Source organism: Manacus candei, unplaced genomic scaffold, assembly GCF_025592945.1.
Source record: "Manacus candei isolate 608988 ecotype Guabito, Panama unplaced genomic scaffold, ASM2559294v1 h1tg000035l, whole genome shotgun sequence".
NCBI lineage: Eukaryota > Metazoa > Chordata > Aves > Passeriformes > Pipridae > Manacus > Manacus candei.
Window position 1 is genome coordinate 3,593,655 of NW_026138083.1, and position 12,101 is coordinate 3,605,755.

A 12,101-nucleotide genomic window follows, 5' to 3' on the forward strand; every position below is an offset into this window, starting at 1 on the left:
AAATAATGTCTTACGCTCATTTTACAACCATTAGAGCGACACCATTATAAGAAGGCAAACCTTTAGTTTTTCTTTCTTTGGCTTCTTGCTCTTGTAATGAGTTCCTCTGTTGCTGACAAGCTCTACATTTGTTTAAAAGCTCTTGTAAAGTTGGGATCAGGGCTGAGTTGAGCTGTTTGGGAGTGTGCACTGAAAGCAGCAAGGCAAGTGCTCGGAGGTCCTGGAAAAACAGAGCAGTAACAAACTTAACAAGCCTTATTTCAAACTGGCTTTGGATTAATCCTGTGCAGTCAGGCCCAAAAGATCAAATTCCAGATATATTTACACTACTGAAATGTCCCACTCACTGCTGTCTGCTGACCTTAATGCAGATCTGTCCTAAGACAAAATCTGGCTGGGTTAGGACGTTCCTACCATTAAATCTGTTGCACTTTGCATCACTTTGCTCCCCAGGATATGACATTCCCAGGTTGCCATGCCCTCACCAGGCACAGAGTGGAGCAAACAGTGCCCACCCTTAACCAGGACCTGGCACAGGGCACTGAAGAGTTCCTGTAGGAAATAAATTGGTATTTTAACAACTTAGGAAAGACTCACCCCGTTTAGAGTAGAGCTTGCTTTGGAAATTTCAACCCTCTGGTTGCTGAAGTCAGATTCTAGGCTTTGATACTGATTTATTAGATTTGTAATTAGAGTATTGATTAAGTTGGCACAGTTTGCTTCAGAAAACACCTGCCCTTGCACCTGTGAAAAGAAAGTACTTTTTTTTTAAACCTGAAAAAAATTGGAACTGTGAAAACAGTATCCCAAAATGAAACAGCATCAATGACTGCATTCCTTGGAATTATCACTAAAGGACCACGTACCTTGAGAAGAAAATGGGTCAGAAAGGTGTACACAATGTTGTTGTTGAGAAAGGTCCTTTCATCCATCAGGATACATTTTATGTATTCTGCAAAAACTGGATCTTCACAGAGCAGCTTCACACAGTTCTTGGACACGGCAGACTGGCAGGGAGAAAGAACATGGGAAGTCAGGCCCACTGAAACACAGCTCAGGTCCAGCAGGTGTCAGCAAATTGTACAAATCCTTATTTCACGTTGTCCTGGAAGGCTGGTTTATCCCATCAGTACGTACGGGATGGGACGGTGCCTCCCAAAGAGATCTCCCAGTTTTCCTTTCATCATCCCAGTGTTTGTGCTACATTTATGTAGCTGGGATTTCACAGGGCAGGACGAGGTGGTGTCTGCACACCCACCATCCCACCAGTGCTGCTGTGGGGAGTTGTTCAGTGTTTGCAGGGTGCACTGGGAGAAAATGCAATATCCCAGATTTTACACTTCAGTTCTCAGGTTCTATCAGGTGGCAGCAACATAAGCAGAGGTGTTTTATTAAACACCCGTTAGTTACAATTCCTGGGTTCATCCCTGTGTTTTGCCTGTATTTCCATTCTTTTGGTTCTCAACCTGACTCTTACCTGAGTCTGACACAGCTCAGTCCAGAGTTTGGGGAACAGCGCGAGATGAAGTGGCAAACCTTCATAAGCAACCAGGACACCTGGAATTGCAGGAGGAAGCAAATCAGTGTGGCAGAATTTTGTGGGAGACAGGGAAATTCCTGATAAAAGCAGTGCCAAGGTGCTGTATCATTTCCTAGGATCACATTCCAAGCATTTCTTATGATCAGAAACCCTCAGTCTGTGAGGTTCGTACGGTCCATTTAATGAACACACAAATGGGTGATTCAGGGGGTAAAAGAACATTCTGTGATCGCTCTTTGGACAAGATTATTGGTGTGACACTGAGGTCTGTGCACACTGAGTAACTCACCCTCAGGTCCATGGGGGAAGACAAAACTTTAAATATTGTCATATAATTGCCACTGAGGTGCTCAGGACTCAGCATCTGATCCAAAGCCATTTAAACTGCCCATACCAGTTCTGTATTAAACTCTAAATGCACAAAACCCCTGAATTCTCCCTGGTTGCCTCAGCTCCTTTCTGGACAGGTCCAAAGTGTGCCACTCACATGGGTAAGGTTGCACTACCTCATACATGGATACCAGTTTTGTGGATCAAAATAATGTCCAAATGCAGCGAGTTTCGCAAGCTCTGCTTTTCCTTAAAAACTCTGAATATAAAACTCAGTGGAGAAGCACTCAAAGTTACCGCAGGAAAAGTTACCCTTGGGCTGTTTCACCCTGATACTCACTCATTTTAACTAAAGTTTCAGTAAACTTTTCACAGTTGATTGCAACTCGACACAGGAGGTGGATGAACTGGTGATAGGAGAAGAAATAGTCCAGCAGCATCCGGTCGTAAACATCATCTTTGCCCTGAAGATTTAAGGGAGCTTCATTTAAACTACAGAACAACAGGACAGCTCCCAGAGTTCCTAAACATCTCCCTTCGTGTCACTGCACTTCCTGCCCTAAAATGCTTCGTTGTGTGCTACAGGAAAACAGTGGGAATCTCCAGGTGCCTCCTTGCCCAGCCCTTGGCAACACCACGTGTGATGGGAGGAGGGATGGCATAAACTCCCCAGCAGTAAAACCTTTTATTGGAGGACTCTCACTCAACATTGAGAAGGTGCAAAGCTCTGCAAATACCATGTCTTGAATGGGACAAGAAAAGAATCAGTAATTTTACATCACAAACAGATACCTAAGTATAAACACATGACTGTTTTTTAAATTATCATTTGTCGGTTATGATCTGCAGAATTCAGAATTTTCTTGAGACTAAGCTTCACAAGGTTTTTAAGCAGAATTTTTCAGGATGTCTCAATGATATATGTATGCCAGTATTTTAATTTATTTTGGACATACACGCTTTAAATGGCATCAGCTTCTGTAGAGCAGAGAGCCAAAAGGAAACCTCGAAAACTCAAGCAAACAAAGCAGTTGAATGAAAACCAAGCATGCAAAACCACAGGGAAATGGGATTGTGGATGTGGTTACAGAGGTTTAAAAATCCTCTGCTTCCTAATGTATAGGAATTCGATATAAAGTCTAAAGTACGGTGTCATGTAGGATGACAACTTTTAAAGTTCAGACATTTACACTATGACATATCGTGGCCATACACGATGGGAAGAACCCACCACAGATAATTTCTGGCTCTCTGTGATTTTTGGTTTTTAAGCACTTGGTTCACACGGTCGATTTGATGGTGCACAAATAGACACAGCATCGTTCTGAAAGCTTTAGAAAAGAAGGGTTACTTACCCTACAGTAACCGAGCTTCTTCGAAATGTGTTGCCCACACAGATTCCCATCTACGTGCACATAGGCCCCATGTGCAGGAGATTGGATTCTTTCTGAAAAGCTGTGTCCACTGGGGCTGTGCCTGCACCCAGTGTGTCCTTGCGACCACTGTACCTGAGGGCACAAGGGGTATGGCGGCTTCAACCACCACTCCATTCCTTCACCCATAAGAATCCCCTAGGACAGCACCTGGAATTAGCACAGCGGGAGGAGCACAGAATCTGTGTGGACAAAGCATCTTGAAGAACCACGGTTACCGGACAGCAAGTAACCAGTTCTCCTGCTTCAAATGATTGTCCATACATATTCCTGTCAGGGTGGGATTCACCTGACCTGACTTTAGCTATCTAAAATCCACTCGGGGTTCCCTGCGGTCGGTGGAGAGGGAGGCAGAGTCACCTCATCCAGACTCAGGGCAGGAAGGAGGGGGATTATTCACCTCCTTCCCGGGGTTAGCTATTTATGGCCACAGGATGAGCTGGAAGTTGACTTTTTAGATAGGCAAAGTGCCGTGAGCTGAATCCCACCGTTGGTGCAGCTGTAACAACGGGACGTGGCAAATCACTACGGAGTAGCCCCACCAAAACTGGCATCCCATCAGGAAGCCCACAGAAGGGAAAATGGGAAGTGAAAGACTTAAAAGCCCTCTATGACATTGCAGGCACTGGATTTTACCCAGACAAGTAGGATATTACACCTCAGTCCCAGCTCAATGGACTGATGGAACCTGCAGGATCTCTTTGGCTGTCTGGCAATAAAACCTCAACATGTTGTGAAACCCCTCTGGACAATCCCTCAATTTTCTTTATAAATGCCACAGGCAGATTGGAAAATCACCCAAATGTGTGCCCTGGGGTTTTTTTTCCTAACACTAGGTCCAAACCCTTATTCTGCCTGGAATATGGAGCTGTGTGTCAGCAAGGGCAGGGAAATGGTGCTTCTGGAGTGCACAACTAGAATGGAGTATATGAGGACAACACATCTTGAAGAAGAATTATGCTTTGCTTACAAAGAAAAGGTAAATGCATTGAGCTACTGGATTCTTGCCATACTTTTATAAAAATGGGCAAACAAGAGAGAAACAGCTCTTTTTAGGGCCACACTTGACATACCTTGCTGGCTTCCACCATGGTTGGCAGGAGGCACATGTTGAGTTCGGGACGTGGAGGACGAATGTTGCTTTTCCCCCCTATTAATTTCAAATTTTCACGACATGGAAAATAAGGTCCAAGAGACACTGTAGTGTAAGTTCGGATAAAATAGGGGATAACATTAAAAAGGTCAATATTTGACATCAGCAAGGAACACGACAGAGTAATAATAGTGTAAGAGAACTTCAAAATACAATCACTGAAATACCTACTTGGGATATTACTGTGGTGGTATGTACAATGATTGTGCTGTAGAAATGGAACCAGAGTATGTAGGAAATCATGAGGACTTAAAAGTACAAGCTCCTTGAGGACATCTACAAACAAAAAGTTGTTTTTGCTATTACATATTGTTATTTCTTAACAGCAAACAGTTCAACTTAAGGCTCATGCATTTGCAAACTCTCTTCCATATCCCTTTTCACTCAGCTCCACTGTGAGTAACACCTGAGTGACACCCCTAAATCAGTCCCAGTTCCCTTCACCTCTGTGTGCCACTGGGAGAAAAGCTGCTCAGTGGTAGATCACCCACCAGGGACGGGTGTCAGCTTGGAGAAAGGAGAAGCTCAGTAAAATTTACCCTCTTTGCTTCTTCTTAAACGGGTCTGACTCCTGGAAAATGTCAACCAGCAGCAGAGTCAGGAGGACAATGAGGAAATACTCAAAACAGGGGGAGATGCATAGAAATCACACAAAAAAAAGGTAATTTGGACACAGTTTTAGGCCTTTATCAGCAATCCATTAAATAACATTAAAAAAGCCTGAACTAGGAAAAGCCTGGACCTTTCTGACATAGTTCTGCTAATGCAAAAGAGACACTTGTATTTAATACCTGTGTCTACATTTTAAAGAGCAAATCCATGCCATTCTACAAGCTATTTTAAGCTTTACTTCCACTATTCCACTTTACAGCAGTGGGTCAGAAAAACCAACAGGAAAAGCTGTTTCTCAGACTAACCTGGTCACCCCTTCTGAGGGGAGCGTTAGTTCATGTTTGGATTTTAATGGAGATTTGGGATTTGCTTCTTAACTCACACCTGAATTGAGGAGTTATTCCTCAGGTGGCAAATTTAGTCTCTCAGTGACAGCTGACTGTTTGTGCCTGGGGAAGTGGGAATATTCCTTTAAACCTGACACAACCAGGATTCTTTAGGATCAGAACATCAGCGCTGATGTCCTGACAATATTCCACGAACAATCCCGACCTACAGAGTTTTCTGGCACTTACAAAAGTGGCATTTACACCTCACAGCAGGTACCTGTGCAGGACAGGTCCTTCCTGCCTGCAGGTTCATGGGCAGGACTTACCAATGCAGGCATTCCTAAGCTCGGGAGGACTGTAGGAATTGAGCAGAGTCAGGAGCTTATGGGCAAATTCAATCCGCTCCTGCCACTGGATGAGAGCTTGTTTCACATCTGCAAGTGCAAACATCACATCTGCTCAGGGCATTGCTCAAAAGCACTTCAAATAAAGCACAGGAAAAAAGAATCTCTTTTTCCTCTAATATGACTGTAATCCACCTAGAAATCTGTTAAATTAAATTTATGTAATCTCGTTTCACACTCATAACTCAGTAATAAATAACAATTTAATATCTATTAGTGACCATAATAGATATGGTCTGTTCAGCAAGTTTTTAAACAGATCATAAGCAAGACAAAACCACCAGGGTTTGGGTGAGGAAAATGAATTCACAGACAACAGGCATATAATCCTTCCCAGGGTTATAATCAAACCTTTTCTTTGCAGATATGGACGTGTTGACTTCAGAACCGAAAGGAAAATGGACAGAAGCTCTACCAGGTCTCCAGTTACATGGCAGGCTGTGGCCTCATGGTACATCATGTGCAATGTGTTAAAGGACTGGGAAGAAAAAAATGCCAGAATTAACAAGCCAAATTAACATATTTGTTAGTATTTCTCTTTTTATCCTTTAAGTACATTTATTTTATGCTCAAAAAATACACAGTGCCTGATATATTCACAAAGTTCTTTGTTTTCAGGGTAAAAGCTTTGTGTAACTGGCTCAAAATAATGACAAAGTTTTCACATCTTTATCTCCAGCCCAATGAACAAAGCAGAATTTGAGACACAGGATTTTTGTACACCTGGAATTCTGTGCCAACAGACCAAGTGCTACAAGAAGTGCAGAAGGACAGACACAGGTACATGAATTTGGGGAAAAGAAAGATAAGATTAAGATAGATGCCACTCATTTTTCAAAATGCTGCTTAAGGACATCTGCTGTGTGATTGTACATGAGATGAATTACTCCTCCTTTTATAACTAAAATACCTCCTGGGCATCTGTGATTGATAGAAAAATCGGGGAAGGAAAAGCAACTCATTTCCGAACGGCAAAAATTCCAGCGCAAGATGTAAGAGGAGATATTTGATCTGCTGGGGGATTTGAAAGACAAAGGAACAGGAACCTCATTCCCTGTAATGCAAGACCTTGCCAGGCCATTTTTATATTCCAGGGGAGATAAAAGACACATGGCCAATCCTAAGTGGAAAACCCTTCTGGATGTGACAACTCCTCGGCGCGTTATTTGTCACCACACAAAACACTTCCAGCCAACAAGGGAAAATATAAGAGCAGGTGATGTCAAGCTGTGAAGTAGCATTAGTTTTACCTCATTTCTAGCACTGTTTTACACAGAATAAATTAATTTTCTATCACAGACTCCTTATAAATTTAATTATCCATTGTTGGTATGGATCAGGGTTAACTAAGCTGTTACACAAGTTTTTTTAATACATCTGTACACAGGTATCTTAAACCTACTTATGTTTCATGTATGGATAATGTTATAGCTCAGTTCCTAACTTTTCAGACCCAGTTTATTGAATTTAGGCATTTTCACAACAAAGAGGAACAGATACTCTGGAGTAATTCCACAGTTAAGTAATCAATAGCCTTACATGTGTAACAAGCTCCTGAAAACTCAGTTTTCAAACAGCACTGCAGTGTGTTCATTTTCATTTTTCCAAGTGATTTTGGAATTCCATCTATCACACTTTTCCCCAGAAAATACAAACTGGTGACGTACAAAAGGAGTTAAGAGAATTTTCTTATACAAACCATATAAAAATGAGACTGGAATCAATCTCAAAGCATCATCCAGTCCACCCACATGCCTTAAGGCAGACTAAATATCCTTGACAGATGTTTGCTCAAAGACCTCCTGACAACTTCCAGTTGTGCTGGCTGACCCCTCCTGCACAGCCTATTCCCAAATCCCATTTTTCTGCACAGCCACAAACACCTCCAAGCCACTTGTCCTGCCCCAAGGGTTTCACCAGTTTAATCTCTCTCCCTGAATACACCACTCTACACGTGCCAAGAATGAACTGGATCTTATTTTTATGCTTTCTCCAACACATCCAGCTTTTTATTCCCAAAGGGATCTAACACATCCTTCCCATGGTGCATTGCCAGGATATTGAATAAACACCCGTTCTCATCCATCACCTCCCTAATGGAAGTGCTGAACAGAATCCAGGATATGACACCCTCAGGAGTGTGGATCTGTGCAGTGAAACTGTTGGGGGGCAGGGACTCCACATCCCAACTGTATCCAGCTCAGAGATTAATTATGTCAGGGGTTTTACCCTTTCTATTTTGAACTAACTCTGGTCTGGTCTCATGGCCCAAATACCCATTTTCAACCTGACTACACTAAATGTGCTCCAGAAACACATTTTAGGTTTAGTTTCATCAGAAAGAAATCGAGTTTATGTGTTCTCAGACCACTCCTTCTTGCAAACAGAGGCACAAAAGACAGGAAAGATAAACTGCCTCAGCAGGGCTTCAAAGAAATGTCAGAAATACAACTGCAGCTGAGTATCCTTCAAGTTATTTCTGTATTTTAACCTGTTGCCTTAACACTTTCTAACTAGTAACAATTGTGTGACTGTGCTCAGCCATTCCCAGTTATCTGTAACAAAGGGAATGACACCAGAAAAGCAGAAATTTACTCCTCTCAGCATCATCTGTGGGTGGTTTTCCCTCTGTCCTGAGAAACAGGCAGTTTTCTGATCTTTTTATTACTAAAGAAATCTTATTAAAGACGACAGGGGAAGTACCAGTGTGAGATGTTTGTTATAATTAAATAGCAAAGCACTTACCTCAGTCATCAGAATCAATCCTCTGTTGAACACAACAAGAAGTCTGTCTTCATCAGATTCTAATAATATTCTGAAGGCACTAGGAAAAAAATCCAGATATTGAAAACACTGAAAATTGCATCCCATCTTTTCACAATTCAAAGAAATGCTTAAAAATGTTAAGTTCGTGCTGTATTTTGGTAAAAAAAATCACAGAAGAACAAAGAAACCCCAAAAGAACACCAAAAAGAACATCTTCTCTTCACTTTTTCCCCTCATATTGCTGTCAATTTTCTTTATGTTATGGAAAGTATTTTATAAACAGAAACATTTCCCAGGAAAACCTAAACTATTTCCCAAATAATATCTGCAAAAACGTGAAAAACTGGAAAATAACAAACTTCAAAAGGGAGAGGTTTATGCTTCTTAAATGATAAATTTAAACAGGCTCATTTAAGCATATGTTTGGCCTTTTAAATGCACAAAAACATTTTTATCAGGCTATTTTATGCTTTCAGCAGAACAGGAAAGAAAGGATTATGCTAATGAATGATTTCTCTCAACATAAAAATGACTCCAGAGCGTTTGGGACAGCCTGGTTGTGCTCTGTGCCGGGTGACCACATGTCACCCTTCCAGGTAACAGTTTGTCCTTTTCACAAGTGTTTCAAAACATCAACACTTGCATGTAAAACCCCAAACCTGACCCTACACACACAGGCAATTTATAGTTCCCTGAGAATGCCCAGCAACAGTTTCAGATGAACTACTAAGACTAGAAATGAAAAACACTTCCAAGACACGACACAATAAAATTCTGTCCCACAGGCACAATTTTTACCAAGCCCCAAAATAGCAACCATCAACAAGAGCAGTTGAAACTACAGCTTTTCCCATCTAATCAAGGTAGGCTGAGGGTGGAATTCCAGTGAAATGCTGGATGGGAACAGTGCTGTACCTTATCAGAGTCGTCCAACAAGACCGTCCGTCCAAGCAGCGCAGGTAACAGCTTATGGTTGTCTTCTTAAATTGCTTTATGTCTTCTATCTCCTCCTCTCTCATGTCTGGCCTCTGAGCTACAAACAGTTGCATGAGGTTAAACAGCTCTTCTACTGCCTGAAACACACAAAAATACTGGGTTAGAGCCATCTCTCTCAGTATGTTATGGTTTAGGTCTGATTTTTATTACTTACTCTGTGTGTGCTACTGCTGTTAAGTAACACATGGAACAAACACATGTGAGCAAATTCAGATGGGAACTCATTCTTGAGCATTACAACAAAGTTACAAAATCAGATGTTGTGGTGCTTCCTAACAGTACAGCTCCTTGCCACATATACATGTACACACATAAACATATATATATATATATATATATATATATATATATATATACAAAGGAATCTGAAATCCCCATCCCTGGGACCAAACACTTGGAAAGCTGCTTCTGCTAAAACCTGCTGCAGTCTGGGGAACAAACACTAATAAACACAATGTAGTAACTCAGGTCCCTTATAAGACAAACTGAGGCTTGCAAGGGGAGATGCCAACCAGGAAAGCAGCAGGACTCCTCCCAGGACTGTCAGGGTATGAAATTTCTCTGTGAGCTGAACTAGGCAGATGTTTAACACAGATTTCACACTTCTTCTGTCTCTCCTTCATGGAGATCTTTGTATTCTTTCTGTCCCTGCACACCCCTAAAGGACCCCAAAGCAATTTTCACAGGGCAATCAAGCAAAGCCAAGTACTTTGCCCTTTGTAGGGCTGTTTTCTCCCCATTACACACCTACTTTAACAGCTACTCTCTACTGGAAGTGTTGTAGTGACAGTGCAAGTCCCTGTGTTTGCCAAAGCTATGTGAGTGTTCCCAAGGTGAACACCAGGCTGTCCTCCACTGGAATGCAACAGGCTAAATTCTGGCCCTACTCCAGAAACTGGGAATTCCTCCAACTTCACGTGTTAGAACACAACCTGCTTTTTAGACCACCACTAAAGGCTATTCCTTGCTTCTCACGACTAAGCCGGCGTATGGAATACTGAACAGTGGAAACACCTGTGTCTGCTCCCACAAAAAAACCACATCTGCTCTCCAACTGCTCCACAGCAAGGACCATCCAAAACAACTCCCCCCAAAGTACAGTAAGGGAATCCAAACGCGGACACGTTAAATAATGTCACATTTTCCGTTACAGGGGACGTCGGGGTAAGAGGGGAAATGGCGCCGACGGAATTTTGGTGCCAGGTACTTACTCCTGGGTACTGGCTGGCGTGTGGGGTGAGGTTCTTGAAGGCCCACTGGATGTTCTGGTGGGAGGCCAGCTGCCTGGTGAAGGCAGGGGACTGCTCGCAGCAGAGCCGCAGGATGCCGTAGTAGGCCGGGAGCATCCCGCGGTTGAAGAGCACCACGTCCTGGTCGTCGTGGTCGGCCAGGATGTAGTTGAAGGCAATGTTCTTGGTCACCACGGGGTTCTGGACGATAAGGCGCACGTTCTCGGGGCAGTCCACGCACACGTTGTACCAGAAGGACAGCAGGGCCTGCTTGTTGTGGTTGGTGGCGATGGCCGGCTCGGAGAGCTTGGGCTGGAAGAGGTTCCACAAGTCCATGAAGTAAGTGGAGAACATGAGTTTCTCGGTTTTGGAGATCAGACAGTACGTCATGAAACTGAAGTAAGGCACCAGCTTTGTGGTGCCGTGGACAGCAGCATCAACATAGAGTTTGGCTCGTGAGAGAAGGCCCAGCAGCACGTTGTAGACTTGGTGAAGGACCACCGTGGTGTCGGGGCTGAGGGGCAGGTCACGGGTGGGGATGTGCAAAGAGCGGGTCGATCGGAACATCTGACGGAAGGAATTGCTTGGAATAAGCGACACCAAGAGATAGGCTGCAGCTTCAAATAGAAACAGATTTGTTACACCTTTGGCAGTGACACACCCGCTTAACAGCCATGTTAAATTACACTGTACATTCCATTTACAGATCCCAAAGGGTTTTACAGGCTCTGCTATTACCACAGTCACACTAGGGATGAAAAAATCCCAGTGGATAGGACTAGTAAAACATGCTAACAGTGGTGCTGAGATGTGCTTTCAGGCCTCTTCACCCTACATCCCTGTGTTGTGCCTAGTTCTCCCTGTGCTGACACTGCATCCCCCAGGAACACAAACCAGATTTTTCCATGACTGTCTACTGCTCAATCAAAACATCATTATCTCCTCAGAGATGTTTGCAACTGCAGTCTCTTGCAAAGCTGTACCTCCAGTCCCCACATCTCCCTCAGCCACAGAAAATGTATTAAAGTTCAGTGTGTCCTGTACTGTGGAACCTCCTTTGTAAAAAAAATGGGGACACAGGAAAGGCTGAAAATGTGCTCTGGCAATCTGACAGTGTTATTCCTGGCAGAACACACTAGACAGTCAGGACAACCTGGAATTCAGGAGAAGGCACAGGTGGCTTCTCCTTGATCCACAACTGAATTACTCTGTGAGGAGTGAAAGAACACCACGTACTACTCCTACCTACAACTATGTGATGGACACTATGGAAAACCTTCTGGATTAGCTCTTTTTCCTCTTTAGGTTT

The 12,101-nt window shown here is 43.0% G+C and overlaps 1 protein-coding gene across 10 annotated transcripts in view; it reads right to left on the minus strand.

The window, feature by feature from the left end:
- The window catches only part of USP34 (ubiquitin specific peptidase 34), a 147,118-nt gene that overhangs the window by 1,500 nt on the left and 133,517 nt on the right, over positions 1–12,101 (minus strand). For 6 of the 10 annotated variants that reach the window (XM_051792973.1, XM_051792974.1, XM_051792965.1 and 3 more), the window contains 13 exons: positions 10,775–11,409; positions 9,483–9,640; positions 8,547–8,625; positions 6,153–6,279; positions 5,724–5,831; positions 4,628–4,732; positions 4,377–4,501; positions 3,226–3,378; positions 2,211–2,334; positions 1,478–1,557; positions 867–1,007; positions 598–744; positions 61–220 (listed from right to left, as the gene is read on the minus strand). In XM_051792973.1, coding sequence (XP_051648933.1) covers positions 61–220; positions 598–744; positions 867–1,007; positions 1,478–1,557; positions 2,211–2,334; positions 3,226–3,378; positions 4,377–4,501; positions 4,628–4,732; positions 5,724–5,831; positions 6,153–6,279; positions 8,547–8,625; positions 9,483–9,640; positions 10,775–11,409 — 2,142 coding nt within the window. The remainder of the gene's footprint in view (positions 1–60; positions 221–597; positions 745–866; positions 1,008–1,477; positions 1,558–2,210; positions 2,335–3,225; positions 3,379–4,376; positions 4,502–4,627; positions 4,733–5,723; positions 5,832–6,152; positions 6,280–8,546; positions 8,626–9,482; positions 9,641–10,774; positions 11,410–12,101) is intronic. The other 4 variants (XM_051792972.1, XM_051792970.1, XM_051792967.1 and 1 more) reach the window with 3 other exon arrangements.